Source organism: Haliotis rubra, unplaced genomic scaffold (assembly GCF_003918875.1).
Source record: "Haliotis rubra isolate DU_JTF1 unplaced genomic scaffold, ASM391887v1 Scf486, whole genome shotgun sequence".
NCBI lineage: Eukaryota > Metazoa > Mollusca > Gastropoda > Lepetellida > Haliotidae > Haliotis > Haliotis rubra.
The window spans coordinates 353,719-380,982 of NW_025767175.1; the positions used below are offsets into that span (position 1 = coordinate 353,719).

The window sequence follows — 27,264 nt, forward strand, 5'->3', positions numbered from 1 at the left end:
CACCATATATGAAATCGCTACCATTCGTGCGATTCCTCAGGAAACGTTATGATTAACCACGTGAAACTTGAGAATCTAGTCCTAATATGGATTTCAACCAATGGTAGCCTGACGACTCTGAGTGATTAGATTATGACCAATGTTTTGTCATATTCTGAGAATCATCCCTGGACGGCTTATGAGAGAACATTTTGTTACTATGCTGAAAACATCTCAAAACATACTTTGACCTCAACAAATACTTTCAATAACATTTTAATGTTTATTCAAATGACATGTGTAAACATAAGGCACAGACCTTTTCATAAAGCACTGGCATTGTTACGGAATTTTGTTCTAAATATGGAACAAAAATAACTTTGTGTACAATATATGCAGTCGACAAAATATGTTCGTAATGCTGGTCTCTTGACTGGATCATAGAGTGAAGCGTCGTTAATCCATAACGTTAAGATCGGATAAACGAGGCATCAAAGGTATCCCTGATGAAAGTTGTTTTTTATGAGCCTTTTTCTTGACTAATCTGTTATAAGTTGACAAATGATATATTTATTAACTCTATCTACCCAGAAACACTGTTTTACCTACAACCTCCCGAAGCAAGGGAGGTAACTGGAAATGAACGTCCAGTTTTAACCCTAACAAAACAAGTTTGGAATATTCTGGCAGGAATAACGAGTCTCTACGTAGTCAAATGAAAATCGGAATCGACATCCATAAACAATATGGCGACTGTCGGGCAATTTCGTTAGACTGCAGCTTTTGCAAAACACTCTGTATTGTCAAATAGTCCGCAACACACATTTTTCTTGTCTCCACTTCGCGAGGCCAGACACATTTTATAACAAAATAGATCTTGATTAATATATATCAGTCGGCCATGGATTATGGCATTCTGTTTGAAGCACATTCTAGATGGAATTTGATTGGTCAATGACATAGAAAGTGCATACCAGCGAGTAACTCGCAATAGCCACTGGTGCCGCTGCGATCGATTCACGAAACCCCAGTCTAATTTGGCAAGTGGAAACGGGACGTTTACTCAGTTAATTCCCATGACTCGAGAAGATGCTTTATATATTGACAAGAAGGTTGTCTGTTATAGCATTCAATAGCACGCTCTGTGGCAAAGCACTTCGTCAACGTGTACAATAAGTCACGTAATTATGTTAGGACGAAAATAAATAAATATCATAACCATTAAAGAACAAGAATTCTTCCATTCATAGAACTGTGTACATGTCCATAAACAAAACACAAGCGACATGTCTCTCACACATGACTTTGTCCTTGACCCGAATGCAGATAGTCAAGGTAATCACGGGTTTCAGTGTTTAAACGGGGACACTTGAGTTACTATGGCGTCTAAATGATGTATTTGTTTCTTATATAAAGAATCAGATCTGAATGTCAGCAGCACTGACATCACCGGACATGTTATTTCACTCGATAATCTCATATTAAGAATAAATGTGCTAATTTCTCAAAGGTTCCCCCTTCAGCTAGATATTATCCGTGAACGTCAAAACCTTTTCATTTTTGACTGGAAGAGTACAACGTCCGTTGAACGCCAAGGATGTCCAAAACATAAAAATTCTTAAATTATCTTGGAAAGACAAATGCAAATCAGCCGTCACACAACAGAAGAAAAGAACGGAAGAAGATTTTGCAGTGTACCCATTTGACAGATATTCACAGCTTGCGTTCGGGGCTTTACGTTTATACAGTAGGTATAACGAATAAACAAAAGCGTTATTTCAATGGTGGTCAGTTGTCACTTGCTAGTGACGTAACAGAGTCACGTGATCCCAGCAAGCCCCTCAGCCCCTCTTGTATCTCCAGTTCCGGCATCACAATTGCCACGCGCCTCGGATTAGGCGGCGCCATCTTGGATATGGCGTCAATGTCTTGCGTCACAGCAGCTCCACGACGTCGCCCGGTACGTCTTCGAAGCATTAAGAGGACATCGTCTGCAATTTCAATGACCTTGAATTACAACATGAACGGTAATGCTGTTGACCCACCCTCGTCTAGTTTCGGAGAACGTATAGAAGTTGCAATCTATCAATATTTACCCAATTACTACAAAACTCAAGACCTTTACCTATATTTATCGATGACATAGAATCTTACGATTACAGAAATCGCTTCAGCTTCTGTGGACATATTGAACTTGCGGTTCAAATAACATTTGACAAATTATTACGTAAATCCAGACCTTTACGTTACGCACGGATGATAAAAATTACCTTAATGGCGTGATACTGGAATTATATTTACATGCGTGACATGAAAAAATTAACATCTGTTACGCTATTCGTGGTTATATAGATGATATACACCTGCACAATGAAATTGATACATGACACGTTTACTGTAATTACAAAATCCTTTGGGGTAAGTGATCTTCCTTCAGATACAATTAGGCGTGTCGCCTAAATTAGCGCTGTCAGCTAAACAGGTAATGCTGAAAGACAAAGATTTATAACAGGTGAAATTTTTTTTTATAAACCCAGGACCAGAAACCTTGACGATCCATAGCAGGTTCTACTGGGCCACCCGTACCCACGTGTTGGACTGACTGACTGAATTTGGTTTTACGCCGCTTTAAGCAATATTCCAGCAACATCACGGCGGGGGACACCGGAAATGGGCTTCACAAATTGTACCCATGTGGAGATTCGAACCCGGGTCTTCGGCGTGACGAGCCAACGCTTTAACCACTAGGCTAAACACCTCCCCCACCCCCACCCCCCCCACGTGTTGGATACAAGCATCAACTCAATGTCGACTATCCACATACCCTCATTTTAACTATCAAACCGAACCCATCCACCATCACACATCACCCACCCACAATGTCCAGCTGTCCAAGCGGTTGCTAACCCTCTCCTATAACCAGCCACCCCCAGACCACAAGGCGTGTCTTCAATACGATCTCACATCCGTCCTTCCCAATAAAAGTCCCAGTTTAATATTTAATCTTATTATATCACGTTTGCCCACCTGTTATAAAAGTCACCTTATGTAATTCTTTCCCATGTCATATTACCAGAATGTCTTCCCTATCTCACATGTGACCACCTTTTACCATTCTTTTCCAAAGTATGCTTCCTTTTAATAGTTTAGACTCACTTAAACACTCACTATATGATTGATTGATTTCTCCACTAACTTGGGGGAACCAACTGCAAACCTTATGCAGATGAATTGCACGAGGATCATGTATCAAATTGTTGAAAAGTATGTGCAAATATCGTGAATGTTAACAGCTGCGTTTGGGTGTAAAGTTTCGTCAAGAATTCGCCAATTTTCACAGATTTTTATCATTTATTGAACTCATGACAAAAATCTTTTCAACGTTAAGAATTTGCTTTACAATTCATCAGTTCATGTGTAAACAGTATCTTTAAACAGTATGGAATGTTTTCAAAATTTAGTTTAGAACAGTTGCCTGAAGTAAGTGGCTATATTTACACTAGTGAAGCTAAACTTTTGAAAGGAAGTATATATAATGAGTGAGTGAGTGAGTTAATATTTAACGTCACATCGGCAATATCTCAGCCATATCGTGACGAAAACTGGAAGTATATATAACCACCTTACTGGCCCTCATCTACTATATAACCACACTATATCACACACACTAACATCTGTTACATGATACCATTATATCTCTCTCACACACACACTTTATACAACACATCTACTATATAACCACACTATATCACACACACTAACATCTGTTACATGATACCATTATATCTCTCTCACACACACACTTTATACAACACATCTACTATATAACCACACTATATCACACACACTAACATCTTTTACATGATACCATTATATCTCTCTCACACACACGTTATACAACACATCTACTATATAACCACACTATATCACACACACTAACATCTTTTACATGACACCATTATATCTCTCTCACACACACACGTTATACAACACATTTGCTATATAACCACACTATATCACACACAACACATCTTTTACATGATACCATTATATATCACACACACACGTTATACACACATCTACTATATCACACACACTAACATCTTTTACATGATACCATTATATCTCTCTCACACACACGTTATACAACACATCTACTATATAACCACACTATATCACACACACTAACATCTGTTACATGACACCATTATATATCTCTCACACACACACGTTATACAACACATTTGCTATATAACCACATTATCGAACACACACTCCCATGTGTTATATAACCATATTATATCACACACACACGTTATACACCATGTCACACACATATGCTATATAACCACATTATCGAACACACCCTCCCATCTGTCATATAACCATATTATGTCACATACTTCTGGTATATAACCTTGTTATATCACACACATCTGCTATAAAACCAAATTACATCAAACCCACTCTTGTTACATAACACATTATGTCACATATATATGCTATATGACCTCATTCTATAACACACGCCCAACTATGTGTTCTATAGTAACGACATTGCATCACGCTTACCTATCTGTTAGCCATCTACCTGATCTACCCACGCAGAGACCGGTATATGGCCTCTGACTCGCGTTATTACGTTCTATAATTCCAGAAGTGCGAAAGACTTGCCATGCACAGAGGTAGAAGCGTTTACACATGCTGTATTGCGTTACAGAAGGGAACAGAGGTCTCCCAGATGTAGTCGAGAAGCGTTGACACATGCTGTATTGCGTTACAGAAGGGAACAGAGGTCTCCCAGATGTAGTCGAGAAAGATGTCGAGAAGGCATGCACTGATTGAGCGATATTGCATATAGACAGAAATACAAGACCATCATTGTATCAATAATCTACCAATAGAAACCAGCCGATGGCATTCTATTCCAAAAGAAGAAATATTATGTGAACTGCGTAACGCTAACGTTGTTGGAGATGAGTTTCACTTTCTCTTTAGACACATATATATGATCTCCAAAAACATTCAATGTTAAAGAAAATATTATGAAATAAAACCACTAAGCATTTAAAGAACTTAAATTCATTTCTGACTGTATTGTTTAAATTGCTTAAGTAATATTCAAATGATCTTGTTCAATCACTTGCCATGTACATATCTGTTTATTGATGTGCATATATATATTCTCATGTAACCCCGTTGGTTGGTTGAGAAATAAACTGTTCTGCCTGCCTGCCTGTCTGTCTGTCAACACATCACGGCCTCGCTTACACCACGCCCCTCACTCACCCGTGAATACCTACGGTCGTGGTTGGGATGTGTTTTCATAACTCTTGGCAGGCAAATGAGCAAGAGTCTTCACCGGAACCTTCTGTTGACTGCTATTTGCGGAGTCGACAGTGAACCAAATCGTCACCATTCGCATGTTTCCGTAACCTTCAACAAGGCTTATCCCGGAATTGTCCGAGTGGTCACGATGTCGCGTTGTAAATTAAGGAATGCAAAATGGACGCCCATTGCACATCTCACCTGTGGCTGAAAGCATGCGGTGACCTGATTCGCAGGTTCAAATAACACATCCGGGAATTCACGGGTGACTGAGTCAGGAAGTATGGACAAATCTCTGAAGTATTGACGATGTATGGTCGTATCTGGCAGTATGTCATGCTCATTTGTTTAAATTGAGTGAGTTGAGTTGAGTTTTACGCCGCACTCAGCAATATTCCAGCTATATGGAGGCGGTCAGTAAATAATTGAGTTTTGGGCCAGACAACACTGTGATCAACAGCATGAGCATCGATCTACGCAGTTGGGATACGATGACTTGTGTCAACCAAGTCAGCGAGCCTGACCACCCGATCATGTTAGTTGCCTCTTACCACAACCATGGGTTGCTGAAGACCGATTCTTCCAAGCAATAGGGTACCTTCAGTCTCCACTTCGACACTTGGGAAATTCCCATGAATCAAAGGAGGGTCGAATGTGTGTACCGAATACGATTTATCTACGGGTGCCTCGCTGCAGAGTCCCGAATACCCTGTAAGCAGATTCCTAAATGCCAGGTACAAAAAGAGGCTGGCAACCTCACCATGAGTACAGACAAGTATGGCATAGAGATGATCAGCATCAGTATAGTCGTGACGTCATTCAGGGGACCATATGTCGGAGTTCACATTTCAATAGGCTTCATCTCCAACAGATATCTGTCATCCTAAAGGTCCACGATAATATGGTGCAGCCGTCATTATATTCCATTCGGACCTGCTCGTTTACTGTTTTGATCATAAACCAGACATGTTGATCTAAATGATTCGCTGGCTCATCCGACTAACTTATTTGAAAGTAACTGTAAAGAGAGTCAACAGATTTGATTTTGACGAGGGTTTTTTATAATTGATATTTACACGGGTAATATGTTTTACAGTTGTGTAAAAGTGCTCTATAAGAACTGAACAGTTCACTAAAACATCGATCAGAAAGAAGAATGTTGTGAAGACTGTAATGTCGACAATATTTGTAACAGGTGCGCAGGATGATGGACCATCACTTAGCACGGTAACGAATATAAACAGAAGGAGCATTCGGTACGTCTAGCTCATTTAACAAACAATTTCAGAATTTATTTAATTTAAGAATTTAAGTATCAGATAAAGAAACGACACAAGAGAGGATTTCATATCAATTCACAACAGGAATCTAACGAAGAAATTGGTGAAGATGACTGGACCGTGGTAACTGTTACTGTAGTGACGGAGATAACGGGACCGCGGGAATATCCATGGTAACCCTTTCTGGGTGAAAACTGAACCATGTTAAACGTTACTGTGGTGATAGGGACAATATGAATATGAACTTCAAGGTAACCATTCCTGTGAGATAACGTTACCATGGTTACCGTTGCTATGGTGATATATGCAACAAGAGTTCGGGTAGCTATATTGTAACAATGTCGTATGAGAAAGCAGTTTTGGAGATAACGGTACCAGGTTACCTGTTACCATAGTGATGGAGATAACAGGACCTAGGGGAGCTTCATGACAGCCATTCCTGTGAGATAAGTGGGTAGGAGATAACGAGAAGTTTGAACACGGCAATAAAGAAGTCGATGGGGATAAAGATGACATCGCTTTGCCGAAATCAGACAGATTCTATCATACGGTCCACGAGATAATCTAGAGATCCTACAGAGGGGGAATCTAATATGGCCGCCAGGGGCCAAGAGATGAGATCAACTAACAGATTCACCTGTTTGGGTAAATAATACATTAACAGCCCTGAAAGAAAATGTAACAGGTATTAGTAACGAATAAAGTAAATAAGAAACAAGCCACATCTATAAAAAGTTAAATTAATAAGCAAACCATATCATTAATATAAACCAAGATGAAACACGTGTTTGAGCAGTGCATCACACAAACTTGTGTCAGTTGACGTCATGATGACGTCACACATGCAACCTTGACCTTACTCACGCTGATGAGGTCATTCGACTCAGATTGCAATTTTTGAGCAAGGCGTCTGCGTCTAATTTCATTAATGATGAGAACTGAAATAAAGTATCGTTAACTATTATTTCTAGTAACGTAAAACAAAACCTCTATACTAGTCCCTTGTATTGTTAGTGAGTGAATGAATTTGGCTTAACGCCTGTTTTAACAGTATTTCAGTCACGTGACAGCGTGTCTTAGATATTTATAAGTTTGCTCTTGACACACCAAAAATATGATTTCAAATTTAAAAAATCCAAAGAAATATTTCACAACAGAATAGGTTCCAAGTACCCGAAGGAACGTGACTAATACCTTAAAGGGGATTTTGGTTGGCTCAGATTCAATTACTTACATGCTATGTTAACAACTGCACCAACACTAAAATTAATGACGAGTAACTTAATATTAACTTCTCGTTGAGTCCGACTTCGCATTGACGACGGCGGTCCAGTTTGAACCTCAGTATAATACAACAGTCCATATAACTGATCGATTTTCCCTACAATCATTTTAAACCTTCTATGAATATTGTTTTAAAAACACACGAAAAGTGAAAACGAAAGGGGTTTGGCAATGTGATAAAAGAAAAAATAATCTCGTTGACTTTGATTTGTTTAACGAAGCCTTGATATGATACGTATTGACGTAGCTTGGATACGATACGTATTGACGTAGCTTGGATACGAAACGTATTGACGTAGCTTGGATACGATACGTATTGACGTAGCATGGATACGAAAAATAATCTCGCTGACTTTGATTTGTTTAGCCTTGATACGATACGTATTGACGTAGCCTGGGTACGATACGATACGTCTTAACGTAGCCTTGATGTCGTCTTAACGTAGCCTTGATGTCACTCGTCTTAACGTAGTTTGGATAAGTAACTTCGTTTTAATAGTATACGTCTTACGTATCCTGAATACCGTATGTTTAATGTAGCTTGGATTTCATACACTTTGAGTGAGTTTTACGCCGCTTATATCAATATTCCAGCTATATCACGACGGGGGACACCGGAAATGGGCTTCACACATTGTACCCATGTATGGAATGGAACCTGGGTCCTCGGTGTGGCGAGCTAACGCTTTAACCATTAGGCTACCCCACCGCCCCTCATACAATTTGAAGTTTGGATAGCATTGTCATACCGTAGCCTGAATATCATACGTCTTACATATCATGCTTGACGATGGTAAAGATAGGTGCCAAACTATCTGTGTCTGGTCCAGTCTTAATTATTTACAGAATTCTTGCTGAGTGAACTAATCAACAGAATCTACAATTTAACATATAAAAAGCTATCGCAAAATTATTATTATCATTAGCCTTCTAAAATCTGAAGTACTGATGTTAGTTCTGATGTGACTAGGTCAGTCTAGCTACACGTCACGTGACCTAGTACTCACACTCTCCGATGACGTATCGTTGTCGTCATCGTCCTCATCGTTGTTAAGTATTTCACTAAATACGTTTATGACCTCAAAGGTCATTTCAAGGTGATAAGCAGTCCCTGTAAAGGTCAAATTGTAACTCAAACACGTTAAAAACAATAAGAGGAAAATGCATTTATCACCTTTCCAATAACCAAATTCAAGAAACATGCAGCAGTAAAACTCTAAAAGTTTTAGATATTTAAAACAAAAAATGAAAATAACAATAAAAAATATGTCACACATTGTTATCATTGAAAATAAAAATGTATTATTCAAAATTTGCCGTAGATTAGAATTAAAGTACTCGAACATATACCAATGTTGCTTCAGTACCACGTGACTAAGATGTCCTGTAAACAAAGTGTGCATCACCGTTAACTCATACAATCACTCCAGATAAAGGGAGGTAATATATGCATGACATCTCGTGTATCATGAGGAACACGACGTTTCGGAGTGTAGTCTTAACCTTAATCACCTTATGAAGGAATAAGAACTCACTGCAAAACGTTCCTCAGAAGACAGAAGCTGACATCCATAAGTGTTCCCCCATTGTACGTAATACTTGCCATTCAAATGCCATTCAAAGACTGTTGACAGCCCTTCATTCTATTCATAGACAAGTGCGCCGAATGCTCAGAATCAAACTACATTTGACAGCCCTTCATTCTATTCATAGACAATGGCGCCGAACATTAACAATCAAACTAGATTTGACAATCCTAAATTCTCTTTATAGACAATGGCGCCGAACGCTTACAATCAAACTAAAGTTGACAACTCTAAATTCTCTTTATAGACAATGGCGCCGAACACTAACAATCAAACTAAAGTTGACAACCCTTAATTCTTTTCATAGACAATGGCGCCAAACGCTAAGAATCAAACTAGAGTTGACAACCCTTAATTCTATTCATAGACAATGGCGCCAAACGCTTAGAATCAAACCAGAGTTGACAACCCTTAATTCTATTCATAGACAATGGCGCCAAACGCTTAGAATCAAACCAGAGGTGACAACCCTTAATTCTATTCAAAGACAATGGCGCCAAACGCTTAGAATCAAACCAGAGGTGACAACTTTGACTGACTATTTGGGGGGGTTTCAAGTTAAAGGTTTCTGCTTTCTTTAGAATCCAAGAATCCATTCTTACGTTTCCATGGCGACATCTATACTGGCTCCTAAAAGATCGTCTGTGCAAAAGTATCCACCCTTCAAGTGAATTGTTATTTTAAATAAATTTCGAATTTTGAATCCACTTTATTCAGCGTAAATTGCTATGAACGAGATCTTCCGCACTATCGTTTACCTAAACAAGCAACAGAATACAAACCTCGTTTCTTCTCGCGAGGCTGCACGATAAGTGATGTGTCAACTTGCTGGCCGCAGACCTCGCACGGCTTTGTGGGAAGACTCTGTGTATCCTTGGGCGTGAGCCATTCCCCCATGAATGACGGTTCGTTGCACATTGGACACTCCACCAGACGTTCAACCCACACTCCTGCCGGATATTAAATAATGAGTTTGGTTTAACGTAGTTTGTCTCACAGTCCATGAACCATATTATTTTCTCTACTGGGTAGCCCTTCCTGCAATAGCCGTAAATGAAGCAAGTCTAGATTTCCTTGGTTCAGAATCTCCCATCTCAATGGGGCTCCTTTTCAATTTAAATGGGATTATTTGTTTCTATTAAAATTATGTATATTCAGAGACTAAGCGTTAGTCTAGGTTTAACGCTGCTTTGAATCGTGTTCAGTTATATGACTGAACGATCGTTCAGTGATGTTACTGGGATTTCTAACTTATAATCCAGATCCTCAATATCCAAGGGACGCAACTCCGAAGAACTAACTTTGGCGCCAGAGACGATGTGGCAATAATCTACATAATAGAGCATTGAACTTAGATCGACGTTTCTGTGCAGATTCTTACACAATTATTAAGCTAAATGTCACTTCTTGTTGTTATACATCTTGTTTATTATCCATAACGTTGTATGCTTCATTATTGACTCACCAACGTCTAGAATGCCGATCAAACAATTTATAATATACATAATTCATCTGCAAAAACGTATTTAATACACATAACGTAAATCTGTTTTCGAACCCCTTTCTATGACATATTATGTTTTCGTTTGTCCTTCCTTCCCGTGTTTTATCCTTTCACGCTCTACTTTCTGGATCCCAGGGAAGAATAATTCCTTAGGACCCCACGTTGTTCATTAAACCCCACTTGTCAAGATTGGTTATATTTATTGTGAAACCGACTCATTGTAACCAGCTGTTGCTCAAAATATCAACCACTGATTATGCCCTAGTGGATGGAATATCTTTAGTGAAACAACACTTATTCTCTAGGTTCTGCGTAGTTCACTTACCCAGGTAGCTCTTGATGATTTCTTCAAAGTCCAGTATGAGGGGCAAGAGCGTGTTCCACATGGTGGAGGCGGGCACCTGGTCCTCTCCGGAACTGTCGTCTCGGACCTCGAACCTCAGCACCACCCCGTCTCCCTCCGCTCGGGACTGACAGTACATAATCAACACCCGCATGGAATGAACTTTGTGTAGAGCGTGTATCCCTCCGCCCCAATGTGACAAAAAATTCAGTTTATGTTTTTCTCTGTGTGCTCGCACACAAAGCAGTTCGAACATACCTGGGGGCATATAGCGCGGGAACTGGAATAGCACTGCCACCTTCCTTCTGTTAGCAATACCTTCCCATTGTTCTCGTAGCTCGCTGGGCTCACCGGACTTCCTGAACCAAGGAATCAGAAGCTTGGATATCCGGACCTTACCTTCCTCGTCCGGTTCACACACTAAGGAATAGGTCTTCTCGGTGGATCCTTTACTCACAGGGTAACCGATTTCTAACGCTTCAGTCAATAGGTGCAGGACTTGGTTGAAGCTTGCAATGAAGTTGTTCGGGAGGTGGTACAACAGCGCCCCTTTGAGGAAGTCCCTATCAACAACCCCTTCAGTTAAGACCTCCTGTTTAAGCCGTTCGAACCTCACAGGACTGATACCAACGTTTTTGAAACTGTCTTCTGAGTGGTAGCCGTATTTCTCGCTAATGTCGTGTCTGAATACCTGTCTGAAGATGTCGAAGAGCCACAGCGGTCGGACAAACACGTACTGCTTCAGGGTTGGGATCTGGGAAAACCAGATGATCTTGCCGGTGTCATGGAGGTATCGAGAGATGTCGTCAATGAGATGTTTCATCCCGAACTTGGAAGTTATCTCCCCTGTGTACTGCTCATATGTCATGATTGGCACCGGCATGTTGTTCCCCCTTTCCTCGATGTACGTCTCCACCTCCACCCAGAACGTTGGGATCACTCGCATCACGTTGGGGAACAACTTCTCCTCCCCGGCCAGGGTCTCCACAGCGGAGCGGAAGGTATCAAATCCTGTGTATTTGAACGAACTGGTGACTATCACGTCTGTCTGGACCGTGAACTTGGCCTGCAGGAGTTTCATGTAGGACTTGAGTTGTTCGGACAATGTTGGAGAGATGTTGGGCTTTTCCTCAATGACCTTGATTCTCTCCTGAACCATCCGTCTCTGTTGGTTCAGATGATCCTGTAGCTGTTTTGGAACCTCCGTGGAAATTTCTTTGATCCTGTTCCTGGAGATGAGATCGCTGTGAGTCCCTACCAGGATCACCACCAGTTTGTTGGTTTTGGCTACCATCCAGTCAAACCAACTCCCGATCATTTCCTCAAACTTTGAAGTGGTGTACTCCGCCATGTTGAAAGTCAGAACCGTGATTGAAGGAAGCTCAAAGAAGATGTAATGTGGATAAAGGTAGAAAGGATGACCACAAAAGTCCCAAATACACAGATTCAGAGACCTGCCCGGTCTTCCTTGTTCAACGTCATAGTCAAAACTGGTTTCGTAGGCATCAACTCCAGCAGAACTCTCAAACACCTCCTCTGCAATCCGCGGTTGCCCGTCGACCAAAGAGTGAGCGAAGCTTGTCTTACCACTCTTGTGTGACCCAAGTAGCAGAATCTTTATTCCTTGGAATACTTTAGCCTCTGCCTGTGACTCCTGGAAATACTGCATTATAGACCTGAGACCAGACTCACAAACATCTAAGGGTGGGTATGTGAGGGGATTCCCTTCTAACACCAACTCCTGGTCGGTGTTCCATTCTAACTTTTTGATAATGTTCCATGATAGCACTTTGAGTCTGTTGCTTCCGAGGTCGAGTTTCTTACACATGAATAGCAAGTGACCGGGGAACTTTGTCAGATTGTTACCCGAGAGATCAATTTCACTGATCAGATGCCTGCTCTGGACTTTCACAGTGAACGTGGGCACCTTGGTAACCTGGTTATGACTAGCGTTCAGCGCCTCCAGTTGCGGCAGCAGGAACACATCCGTGGGGAGAACTGACACTCTGTTACTGGATATATCTAGGTCATTCAGCAGCCTTAGGTTGCGTATATCATTGGTCACATCTCTAATGTTGTTGTCGCTGCAACGCAGAATCTCCAACCTCCGCATATGTCCAATGTCTTTGAACACCGCACCGAGATTGTTATTGTCCACGACCAAGATCTGAATCCTCCTCAGCTTCTCCAAGCCCTTCAAGCTCTCCAACTTGTTGTTGCTAAGGTCGATTCTGCAAAGGTTCTTCAACCTTTTAAGACAAGTAGGAATCTTCGTCAAATGGTTGTCATTCAGTCGAAGTTCAAGAAGGTTCTCCAGCATCTTCATGCTGTCAGGAAAACCGGCGTCCCCGAGACTGTTGTTCCCGAGGTCCAACTTCTCCAGGTGGACCAGACAGCCCACGAGTGTCTCGGGAACCGTCTTCAGCTTCATGCCGTTGATGGTCAGACGTCTGATGGTGTCCGAGAGCCTCTGAACCTGGTCCAGCGTGTCTTTGCTGACCTCGAGGAGTCGCACGGACACTGCCTTCTCTCGGCTGGGGGTGGGCAGTCTCTCTGGGTTGAGATGCCGGGCCTGTTCGAAGCCCATGTGGGTGAGGGGCCTGGGGCCATAGGGGCTCTGGAACCTCGGAAGGGTCTGTTTGTTTCTACTTCTATTGTGAGCTTTCATGGCTGTAGCCATTATCCGATGTCTGAAGAGTTATCCATATTCCATCCTTTGTGTTGGAATCTGAAATGATACGCCATATATACGTACGTATGAAGTATTTATAGACATTTATATTAAGAACAATTAGAATACCGTCATCATTTCTGTGACAGTGTATGCGTATTGTTTTCGCACCCCGACCCTCACGCCTCTCACTTTCTCTCTCTGACTCTCTCTCTCTCTGTGTTCCATTCATCCACCAGACAGTTACAGTCTCTCTCGCCCCTCTCTCTCTCTCTCTCTCCTCTCTCTCTCTCTCGTCCCTCTCTCTCTCTCCCTCTCTCTCTCTCTCTCTCTCTCTCTCTCTCTCTCTCTCTCTCTCTCTCTCTCTCTCTCTCTCTCTCTCTCTCTCTCTCTGTTCCATTCATCCACCAGACAGTTACAGTCACGCCTCTCACCCCTCTCTCTCTCTCTCTCCGTTCCATTCATCCACCAGACAGTTACAGTCACGCCTCTCACCCTCTCTCTCTCCTGTCTCTCTCTCTCTCTGTCTCTCTCTCTCTCTCTCTCTCTCTCTCTCTCTCTCTCTCTCTCTCTCTCTCTCTCTCTCTCTCTCTCTCTCTCTCTCTCTCTCTCTCTCTCTCTCTCTCTCTCTCTCTCTCTCTCTCTCTCTCCCATTCATCCACCAGACAGTTACAAGTCACTTGTTCCCAGTCATTAATCTCTCTCCTGTATCCTGTAAGTAAATCCCTGCACTGACACCAACCCTCCAGAACTAGTTGCTATATTCAGCCCCCTTTCTCCTTCTATTTGTTTCCAGCAGAAGGCAAACTACTAATGGAAAATACCACTCACGAATATGCCAATATGTAAGCCAATACCCCCACCATTGTTTAATAACCCAGATAACTGCCAAGTCTGACAATGTTTCTCCAGCTGGGATTGTTAGGTCTGTATATGCGTGACATATCCTTCTATCTACCGAATAACTTTGATATCGGTTGAAATCCTTTTTGATCGACTGGGAAATTGTCCCTCCTGTTCTGCTATATTGTAACCCGTTGATCGGTGTCTGTTAACTGAAGCGATTCCTATCAACGGTCACAAGTAACAAAATGTAATTAGATAGCTAACCTACATAGGACATTTGTCATAAAACGATACCCACCTATTCAGTTTTGTATCAACATAACGCGGTAAAGCCCTACAACAAAAGGCGATTTTTTCCGACTGCAGCACAAATCACGGAACGTCGACATGGATGGTTAACCACTTAAACAACAATACAAAGAATGACATATGCTCCGTTAACCTATATCGTGTTAAATTCAATTGTATAAGTGTAGATGAATGTCAGAGCGGTTTTAGTTTAAGCAATAACGTACTTGGTATTCACCACGACTTCACTGCAAAGTTTGACATATTGATCTATCGTAATAACACCAGAGTGTTATGCATTCAGGTTTCAAATCAACGCGAATAATTGATTAAAAAATATTACCGATAAGGTTATTTTGTTAAAAGTAGTCTTAATATCATAACTGTCGTTGCTTTTCAATGAAGTATTATGTCTTTGACGGGGAAATTAAACCAAATATATTGTTTGTGTGGGGGCTTGTGATTTGATTTAGAACAGCGCTTTTGAATACCAACATGTTTTTTGAATCCACAGTGGCGCACTCTCTTTATCTCGGTGTCTGCACAATAAGGTATGGTAACGAGGCACACCTCTACGAGGGCTGGCACGCAATCCCTCAAACATCAATGCTGCAGTAAAAGTGTTTAATCTAAAAAACAAGCTCATTAGAGCGATGCGGGATTTGTGGAGTGTTGCGGAATTACATTATAGCATGGGAGAAGTCCTATGTGCCGTGGACGTGATTGTTGAGTGTTCGTTCAGCATTGTGGCATGGCACTGTCAAATCGTTCACTCACATCGTCTTAAAGGGAGTCACTGTTCAAACGGCTGGTGCTCAGGTCTTGCCTTATATTAGATTTTATAATTAAGACATGAGTGATTCTGAGACTTTGTCACTGCAAAATTTCGGTCTACATCTCAATTGTTACATGGCATAGTTTGCAGGGGCTGCTGCTTTTCGCGCGCTTAATTCCCCTTTAAAATAAAGCCCGGTCAAGTTAAATATAACAAGAAATACAACTTGTGCAAAATTATCTGTCCATCTATCTATCTATCTATCTATCTATCTATCTATCTATCTATCTATCTATCTGCGGATGTGTGGTAGCCTAGTGGTTAAAGCGTTCGCTCGACCCGGGTTCGATTCCACACATGGGTACATTGTATGAATCCCATTTATGGTGCCCCACCCCCCACCCCACCCCTAATATCTATCTGTCTATCATGTGGGCGTGGTCTTCCAATTGTGTTAATTGCATAGCAACGCTGAATAGTCTGTCTGTTGTGTAGATGCGTCTATTACACATACATGTATACTATGTTTATTTGTTGCCTTATTGCTTCCTGGTGAATAGACGCACCGCCTCACCTGTGTCTAATCAAGCAGCCTTAGACACACACGTACAAATATCGCACAAAAATCTCCGATTAGAATTCCTTTCCAAAACCCGTCATGCTCTGAAACAGCCTTTGTATCGCCCAGTGTCAGGGGTATTTACGGTAATGTCAATATTTCGTTTCATTCAAAACCATATTACATTGACAATAGTGGTGACGAATGTTACTCTATGTTTATGACCTTTATCTGATTAAACAAGACAAGATTGTTGGCGTTGGTGTCATAAAAACCTAAGTGTTTGTAAGTTACTCTTAGAACAGTTTTTCAATTCTGTTATTTTATTATTTAGTCTTTTAGGAAACCACCTAATTCCAATACTCAATTAAAAGCCGTTGGCAACGTCTCAACTGGGTACGGTATTTGTGACTGGTTGCCTGGTTTGTTGCTAACGCAGCACTCAGCAATATTCCAGCTATATGACGGCGGTCTGTAAATAATCGAGTCTGAACCAGACAATCCAGTGATCAACAGCATGAGCATCGATCTACACAATTGTCCACCAAGTCAGCGAGCCTGACCACCCGATCCCGTTAGTCGCCTTTCACAAGCATGGGTTACTGAAGACCAATTCTAACCCGGATCTTCACAACTAAGTATTTGTGATGTGCTTGGCAACACGTCTGTGATTTGATAGTCACAAGGAGATACGTATAGTTGAATACACATGTTAAATTATTGTGACCAACCTTTCTGTATTATATTGCTGAAATACTGCCGTTGTGACTAGAAATCTGGGCCTAGATTTTCGAAGCTCTCTTAGCGCTAAGATAGTCGTAAGTGCCATACATTAACATTACCTTACGACTATCGTATCGCTAAGAAAGCTTCGAAAATCTAGGCCCTGAACTCTTAAGTCACAGTGAAAACGGAATACTTACGTCGTTTTTTGGAAAACACTCACAAAACAATAGATGGGTACTTTCTTTTGTACGTCAGTTTAGTTATCAGTGTAACACCATATTTATTTATTTATTTATTTATTTATTTATTTATTTATTTATTTATTTATTTATTTATTTTTATTTATTTATTTATTTATTTATTTATTTATTTAAATTTACCAAACATATGGATGTGAGACTGAGTAAGGTTGTTCTGTCCTGTCCTGGTCTGAATTTCTATTAATAATTTCATATAAGTACAGAAGAACTCCTGTTATAACGAGCTCGAAGGTACCACTAACTTTAGTTTGTTATAACCGTACTTCGTTATACGCATTTCGACAAAAACCCGGAGCCGAAAAAAACAGTTCGTTATATCCGTCACTTCGTCAAAGGTGGGGCCGGTGGGATTACCGAATCCTTGTGCTACTAACGGACGCAGTTCTACGTAGACGTTATGTTGCCTTCGACCACTGGGTCACCTCGACCACCGATAGTTTGACAGGTCTATTACACGCCTATCACAATTCATCAGGGCGGTGGGGTAGCCTAGTGGTTAAAGCGTTCGTTCGTCACGCCAAAAGCTCGGGTTCTTTTCCCCACATGGGCACAATGTGTGAAGCCCATTTCTGGTGTACCCCGCCGTGATATTGCTGGAATATTGCTAAAAGCAGCGTAAAACAATACTCACTCGTTAAAAGCGTGTTCGGTATAACGTAACTTATATACGGTGCATGTTGAAAAAAGTACTGAAATCAATTGTTTGTGTGTCTCCATTTTTAGGCATTTAAAAACACACCCCATGTTCACATCGTAAGCAGATATATTCCAATCGTGCCCACCAACGTCTATCAACACGTCGTTTGATACATGCAAGTGCATATTAAGGGCACTTTAACTGATATAAAACGCCAAGTACCTAACCCTCTAGAGTGTTTACTTTACATGCCAATGCCACTCTGGGGGTTTGGTGAAAGACGCGTGTCAACATTAACACAATAATCGCCACTTTTATTACAGATATAAATGATGTGTAATATGTGATTGTAAACACCCTGCACTGTGCATTCAACAAATGACGCGATCTACCTGAACCCTATGCCGCGACCTTATTTGATAGACGACCTGCCATGCAGAGAGTGGTGGTCGATATCTGCAATGCATTGTGCACAATGAATCGATGAAGTTAAAGGGGCACTAAGCTGAGTTTAAACTGACAGGCCCAGCAAGGTTCTACCCACTCTTTCTGCTGTAATTCCATCATGTATGTCAATCTAGTTGTGGGTAAGTGATAAGTATCAATGTCCCAGTGTAACGCATGGCGTTTTCTAGACATGGACCGGGAATGAGACCCAACCGAGGCCCCCTTTAACCTCTGGGTTCTTTATTTACCTGAGTTGTGTGCCTGAATACAAGCTATAGCGGTCGCTATGTGCTCTGTCGTACGACCCGTCAACAGGCTGAGTGCCAAAGAATGCAGTGATACAATGTTAATACTTGCCTCTTTAATATGCAACATTTATGCGAAAACGCTTACCTGTACAATGTAACATGAATGCAAATGCAGTGAACATATTTCCTTGGACTGACTGACTGACTGAGTTTAGTTTTACGCCGCTTTTAGCAATATTCCAGCAATATCACGGCGGGGGACACCAGAAATGGGCTTAACACATTGTGCCCATGTGGGGAATCGAACCCGGGTCTTCGGCGTGACGATATTTCCTTGGAGGAATGAATGATCGATAGGATGAATATGTGGGTGGGTGGATAAATAAATAATTTGATGGGTAAGTGGGTATGGTGGGGTCTCAACGGTGTGCTTCATTTAGACAGAGAGTTCTGGAAGGTACTACAGGGCCTTTCAACCCAATGGGTCTATCGCCTATACTCATACCCAGGAAGTTGGGGAATCTTCTGGAGTCTTTTCCTTAGGGGGGCGGTGGGGTAGCCTAGTGGTTAAAGCGTTCGCTCGTCACGCCGAAGACACGGTTCGATTCCCCTCATGGGTACAATGTGTGAAGCCCATTTCTGGTGTCCCCAACCGTGATATTGATGGGATATTGCTAAATGCGGCGTAAAACCAAACTCACTCACTCACTCACTTTTTCCTTAGGTATATAAGGGGAGCTAACTCTTGCCTCCCATCTCACATTACATCTCAAGTCACGCCGAGTTCTTTTACGTACTGATTTCCGGTTAGTTACTGAGCTAGTTTTAGATACCACATAGACGTCCAAATTAATCAGCGGCACCTTTTTTACCAATTCTTCCTTGTCTTAATCAATATATATTGAACATCAATTGTATGAGACATTACGTGTCTCTATCTTAATCCCACATAAGTGCAGGCGATTCTGCGTATAGCGTGAGATGTGACCCAACGTCGACAGGAAATGTCAGAAATGTCACCGATAGCTTCTAGCGGCTGTCTGCTACAACCATATAAGGTGAGCCACTGTTTACGTGCCGCTCGTTGGGGTGTAAATCATCTGGTAGAGCAAATAGCGGCCTATACGATTTTGAGAGGTTAATAATACCCCAATAAGTGTGGCCCTCCGCAAGACACTATGGTGAGTGAGGGAGGGAGTGAGTGAGTGAGCTTTACGCCGCTCTTAGCAATATTCCAGCAATATCACGGCGGGGGACATCAGAAATGGGCTTCACGGATGTTGTACCCATGTTGGAAATCGAACCCGGGCCTTCGGCGTGATGAGCGAACGCTTTAACCACTAGGCTACCCCACCACCCCGCAAGAAACTATACGGCGTCGGGTATATGGAAAGAAAGTGAGTGAGTGAGATTGATTCAGCGCCGCTTTGAACAGTATCCCTGTAAATCGGATGTGTCCGCTGAATTGGGAGATTCAAACAAAAGTACGCAGATATCCTGTCTCCCAGACCCATGAGAATTTAATAAATATGGAACCCCAGTCTGAAATGACTCAGCTCTATGAATATCAACAGAAATTGAATTTACGCCGCAAATATACATAGATCTGTCACTACAACAGGCTGCCGTGCGTGTGTGCGAGCGTGTGTGTTATTGCATCTTAATGTGTACATTGTCATGTATTTACTTTAATTCCTTCGCAACTACCAAGCTATGCTAAACTTCCCTGGAATAAAAATGCAAAGTCAACTCTTTTTCTCAAAAATAGTCCATCTACAAAGACAACAAAAAGCCAAGAGCGGTGCCGCAATTGACCGAGTTACGTCCCTTTGGCGAGCTAGGATCCACTGCTCGAATACCACTTTTTCCCTGATATACCGCTTGGATCAATCAACATTATATTCGCGTAACTGAAATGTACAGTGAACGAACACGCTTATAACGATCTGACGGTTATGACGATCTGACGATCATAACGATCTGACGCTTATAACGATCTGACGGTTATGACGATCTGACGGTTATGACGAACTGACGGTTATAACGATCTGACGGTTATGACGAACTGACGGTTATAACGATCTGACGGTTATGACGAACTGACGGTTATAACGAACTGACGGTTATAACGAACTAAAGATTATAACGATCTGACGGTTATGACGAACTGACGGTTATGACGAACTGACGGTTATTACGAACTGACGGTTATAACGATCTGACGGTTATGACGAACTGACGGTTATAACGATCTGACGGTTATGACGAACTGACGGTTATAACGATCTGACGGTTATAACAATCTGACGGTTATGACGAACTGACGGTTATAACGAACTGACGGTTATAACGAACTGACGGTTACTACGAACTGCTTGCTGCATATTTTAGTCAAAATTCATATAACAAAACATGGTTATAATGAACTAACATCAGTGATCCCATTGGGTTCGTTATAAACGTAATTTACTGTGTGACATACCTCTACCATTGTACGCCAAGCTGACTATCGGTCTTATGACAGAAATAGCGTTCAAAGCCCCACCCCACTAAGGGCTACGGTATCCAATGTTTATTCGTGTTGTTTAACGCCGCACTCAACACATTTTCCAGCTGTATTACAGCCCAGTAATCAACAACATGAGCATCAATCTACGAAACTGGGATACGATGGTATGCTTACAACATGCGTGGGTTGCTGAACAACAATTCCAACCCGGATCTCCACGGGTCTCTACGCAATTGAGTGTCATAATCTCACCTCGACTTGTCACTTGTCAAGGAAATTTTGCAAGATGAAAATATGCCTCAATTTGGTTTTGGTTTGGATGTTGCTTAATGCCGTACTCAGTGATATTCCAACTATATGGCGGCGGTCTGTAAATAATTGAGTCTGGACCAGACAATCCAGTGATCAACAACATGAGCATCGATCTGCGCAATGGGGAACCGATGACATGTGTCAACCAAGTCAGCGAGCCTGACCACCCGATCCCGTTAGTCGCCTTTTACGACAAGCACGGGTTGCTGAAGACCGGATCTTCACGGGTCTCTACGCAATTGGGATACGATGACATGTGTCAACCAAGTCAGCGAGCCTGACCACCCGATCCAGCCTTCGGTATCGATGTCCATCGTCGGCTGGAGTGACCTGGCCATTGCCAGGCGTGCTGATCAGTCGAAACCATCGATCTCCGCGATTAATGACCCCTGGGGTCTGGCTACAATCATGACCAGGTAGTAGGGAAATTGTCCTTTACAAATGGCGAGTAATAACTCAGCGTGCGACTGGTAGGTCGGCAGGGGTTATCAGCGTGATAACCCGGTGGCTTTCTGATAACAGGCTCTCCGGGTACTTATTTAGTAGGATTGGATCTTGATAGCCTTTTCCATGGCATAAAACACCAGATCGGTATATGAGATTTGCTTTGAAGTTTGGATTTGTCAAATAAATTAGACAGCAATGTGGAATTAATGGATTTTTATAGTCGACAGTGGTTGTCACGAATCCAGAAATTGCTTGCGGCAACTATGTCAACTTAGATTTCAAGAGATTCTGTTCAGAATTGGTCTCCATTTATCCATGCGTGCCGGCACAGCATAATGAGTGAGTGAGTGAGTGAGTGAGTGAGTGAGTGAGTGAGTGAGTGAGTGAGTGAGTGAGTGAGTGAGTGAGTGAGTGAGTGAGTGAGTGAGTGAGTGAGTGAGTGAGTGAGTGAGCAAGTTGTGTTTAACGTCTCTATGGGCGTCTCTTTGAGCATTCCAGTTGTATCTGCTCGCTTTGTGTGTGTGCGTGCGTGCCTGCGTGCGCGTGCGTGTGTGAACAGTCAGGTGGGTTTCAGATGTTTTTCACCTTGGTGGAACCGACAAGCACTTGTTTAGGAATAATACCCGTATATACACGTAGACGTCCTAGACGGGATCCACCTAAGAACAGACTATCGGGTGCGAATAAACAAGGTTTCCACTCGTTACACACCCTCTGTCAGCGCCTGGTACACCGCCTGGATTAAGCCCCTTTGAAAACAATCCTCTTTCACGTTACGGGTTGTGTAAATATTGCAACTTCGGAATGGTACATAAGACACCCGAACCGCGCAAGTGAAATTTGATTTAACGTCGCGATCAAGATTATTTTTCTTACATAGCCATGCACGTGCATGCCTTCGTGTGTATGGCTGCTTGTATTAGTCCAGAGTTATGCCAGTGTTACGGTGCTAAACGGCTAGGATTCCACGTGGTGTAAGGGACCGTTCATAATTTATTACTGGCGTGTGTGTGTGTGTGTGTGTGTGTGTGTGTGTGTGTGTGTGTGTGTGTGTGTGTGTGTGTGTGTGTGTGTGTGTGTGTGTGTGTGTGTGTGTGTGTTGTGATGATGATATTTATGGAGAAGCATGTACAGTGTGAATGACCCCCCCTAAAATTTATGTACAAAATAAGTGACCCCCCTGTATGTCATGTACAAAATCAATGACCCTCCCTTCCCATAATTTCTAAGCATAATTTTAAGCATAAATTTTATGTACAAAAGTACGTGTGTACAAAACTGATGAACCTCCCCAGAACAAAATGGGTGACCCCCTTAAAATCATCATCACCCCGCTAGGCATAAATTATGAACGGTCCCTAACGTGGGTACCCCACTCAGAACCCCCACGGTGACTCCGTGCCCACCGGTCCTTGTTTTATCCCTTAAAGCCAACAGCCAGACAGGGTATTACAAGAAAAATCTTTAAGCCTTTTTGTTAGAAGGGCCGATCTTCAACTGATCAGACAGACGCTAATTCCACTAGACAACGGAGGTGTTTCGAACCCAAACAGACCAAGAGTGCAAAGATATTTTTTTCTAAACAAACGGATATTTAAATGTCGGCCAGTGAGTTTAGTTTTACGCCGATTTTAGCAATATTCCAGCAATATCACGGCGGGGACATCAGATATGGGCTTGTACCCATGTTGGGAATGGAACTCGGGTCTTCGGCGTGACGAGCGAACGCTTTAACCACTAGGCTACCCCACCGCCTAACGGTCGGCCAGGTTGGAGAAACAAGAAAATGTGTCACTGTAGTTGCCATTATCGACAGAAGATCGCGCTGAAGTTCAAACACAAATCCCCTCAATCTGTAACTTATGCTAAATTTGGGATTACACTTTTTCAGAATAGTACAGATTCTCGTACTTTTGGGGGTTGAGTCACACCCGGGATTCGAACCCACACTCTCAAAGGGAGCCCACAACCTGAGCCATCTAACCTACTCTGCCACTGTGGCTTCAACAAAAATGGAAGTCTGACAACTGATACTCGTAATCATGTACTTCCTATACCCATCTGACAAATGTATATCACCCATATGATTGCTTTGTTGATGTCAACAAGTCAGTTAAATAAAATTAAAGAATTTGTTTAGTCAAGTGAAAAAAGGGCTGAAATAGCATGTGTGTGGAGTTTCGCGGTATAGGGGATCGCGTAACAGTAAAGCTAATCTGACGGCAGACTGACACACTTGACTAGGTTCCGTCTACATATCGCAATCACTCAAAATCAGCGATGTGGAAGTTAATGTGACTAACTGCTGGCCCTTTGGCCCGTGGCCATCAAAAATTACAAATGGTGTATTATTGTTTGAACACAGTGGTTCGTTTGGCACGTTAAAACAGACAATTTGAATAAATCATCGAGTCACGGGGTAGACACTTGAGAACCATCAGAAATAGAAGTCAACAGTGGCACCTCAACAAGAATGATGTTAACGGCAATACAGAAATTCAAAGAAATAGAACCTTGCAGATTTGGTTAGTCCATGAGATTAAACAGTGTTCCCCGCCCTGTTTGGCAATATTAATTTATTTTATGTCAAATATATATACAGTCACGGAATAGATTAGGCACAACGAGTTCTACTAGAAGCATAGTCAACAGCCCCTCCATCTTATCATTGGCTGATACTGTGAGTGTGTTTGAACCTTCTCTTTTCACACATCCATGTGAAGATCTAGGATCGATCATCAACAACCAATGCGTGTCGTAACAGGCTACTAACGGGATCGGGTGGTCAGGCTCGCTCACTTGGTTGACATACTAGTATGTCATCGTATCCCAATTGCAAAGATCGATGCTCATGCTGTTGATCACTGGATTGCCTGGTCTCGATTGTTTTTGAAATGTCATAATATTGCTGGAATATTAATGAATGTGGTATTAAAGAACAAACACACAAACAACACTTTTCAAAATAACCTGGTTTATGAATTGAAGGTACTGCTGCCAAACTGTCCTTTTAGAACGGCTGCATAAGAAGGGACATTCAGAATACGCCCTCTGTCTTACTGTACACATATAACAAAATATCATGTTTCGCATGACATGCACGTGCAGCACACAGTCACAAGAGGAGGGAGAGGTGGTATAACGTAATGGCTTAGAGCTTTTACTCTCCCAAAAATACCTAACCCAGGAACAGTTTGCGAAACTCCAACGGGTCCAAAACACTGCAGCTCGGATCGTGACCCGAACGAGGAAGTGTGCACATATAACACCAGTGTTAACTTCCCTACACTGGCTCCCAGTCCCAGCTCGAGTCCAATACAAGATTCTCACATTGACATATAAATGTGTCAATCAAACAGCTCCTGCCTATCTGACAGAATTGATTGAGAAATATGAACCTTCTCGGACACTAAGATCTGCTGATCAGTTACTTAAAGTACCCAAATCCCGCCTCAAAAAGTATGGACAGAGATCATTTGCTTACATGGCCCCAACTCTGTGGAACGATCTTCCCTTGGGAATAAAGAAATCCCCATCAGTGACAATCTTTAAAAGCTGCATAAAGACTCATCTCTTCCAAAAGTTCTATAAAGATTGATATACCAGTGAAAATATAGCATCTCTACTGCGGTGTTTTTTCAATTTTGTGTAGCGCCATGAGCAGACACCAAGTGCCTGGAGTTTTGGCGCATAACAAATCTACTGTATTAAAAACATTTCAGATTGCGGTGTTGCTATCCAATCTGCACAAAGGGCAGAACGCGAACAGTAAAGTCATATGTTAATATATCTTTATTGCCACATTTCTAAACCACCATAGCCTTATAATTCACGTACACAAACAAACCTTGCGTTCCAAGAATGTTTAAGAGACATCAAAGGTGTACGTTTCAATATTTCTGAGACACATATTTCATATTTTATGCTCCGGGTTGTACAAAGGTCTTCTTAAACGCCTACAGAAGTATATTGCACGCCCGATAAAATGCCGACAATAGACGTTACCTGTGTTCACCTGGACTGACTCTATACCCTGTCTCAATGGGAGAAGTCGGTCTGTGTGCTGACATATTGCCCCCCGTGTACTGGTGCGGTGTGAAAGGTATTATACACATGTCGACCTGTGAATGTTGCCGTACACGTGTCGACCTGTGAATGTTAATGTACACATGTCGACATGTGAATGTTGCTGTGAATGTTGCTGTAAACATGTCGACCTGTGAATGTTGCTGTACACATGTCGACCTGTGAATGTTGCTGTACACATGTCGACATGTGAATGTTGTTGTGTGAATGTTGCTGTACACATGTCGACCTGTGAATGTTGCTGTACACATTTCGACATGTGAATGTTGCTGTACACATGTCGACCTGTGAATGTTGCTGTACACATGTCGACCTGTGAATGTTGCTGTCGACATGTGAATGTTGCTGTACACATGTCGACATGTGAATGTTGCTGTACACATGTCGACATGTGAATGTTGCTGTACACATGTCGGGTGTGAACTTTACCCATTTCTCAGTCTATGAACGTAGGAGTCGACTAATATTCCATCTGGAACTATTCAAGTTCTCCTTCAATGTAAGAGTAGATATATCTACCTTATACGGAAAATCCTCGAGTAATTGGACACCTCACGATCTTTACACTCGGGAACACCTCGCTATGAACACATGTTTCGTGAACTCGTTTACCCGGACCATATGACAGAAAGCTAAACCCGCAGGTAAATCCTAGCGTTATGGCGTTTCATACTGACGCTGCCCGCGGATGACAGACGTATAGTCATCTTAAATTTAGAAAATATCTTCATGGTTAAAAACAATAGAACTTACGTCAGGCCTTGTTATCCCAGTTTATATCGGTGTTATGAAACTAATTGTGAAAAAACATCAGGTTTTAGTTCAGTTGGAGCAAAGGAACGCAATCTCATGCGCAGGAAAACACGTGCAGAGTTGCGTCCCCTGGTCAAGCCAGAATCCTATGAATCCCGGTTCGCCCTGATTATGTTTCTAGGTTTGCCAGCACCATGGCCACGGGTATCAACAACACACCAACGCCTGAGACGTTAACATACTGAGGACGTTGTACATGTAACGTTCACTTAGCTGTTATCCACACCGTCTATATATCACAAATGTGGCAACGATTTACACGTAAAACATTGTTAAGACAATGCACATGTTACGTACACATAGCTGATATCCACACCACCTGTATACCCAAATAAA

General features: G+C 42.0%; 1 protein-coding gene across 2 annotated transcripts in view; it reads right to left on the reverse strand.

The window, feature by feature from the left end:
- Window positions 1-239: 239 nt before the first annotated feature.
- LOC124291225 (malignant fibrous histiocytoma-amplified sequence 1 homolog) overlaps window positions 240-27,264 on the reverse strand; it is a 33,366-nt gene continuing 6,341 nt past the window's right edge. The window contains exons 2-5 of one of the 2 annotated variants that reach the window (XM_046728169.1): window positions 11,287-14,032; window positions 10,240-10,407; window positions 7,452-7,525; window positions 1,811-1,970 (exon numbers count right to left, since the gene is read on the reverse strand). In XM_046728169.1, coding sequence (XP_046584125.1) covers window positions 1,956-1,970; window positions 7,452-7,525; window positions 10,240-10,407; window positions 11,287-13,984 — 2,955 coding nt within the window. In that variant the 5' untranslated portion in view covers window positions 13,985-14,032 and the 3' untranslated portion in view covers window positions 1,811-1,955. Of the gene's footprint in view, window positions 1,971-7,451; window positions 7,526-10,239; window positions 10,408-11,286; window positions 14,033-27,264 lie in introns of both variants that reach the window. The other variant, XM_046728168.1, reaches the window with a different exon arrangement.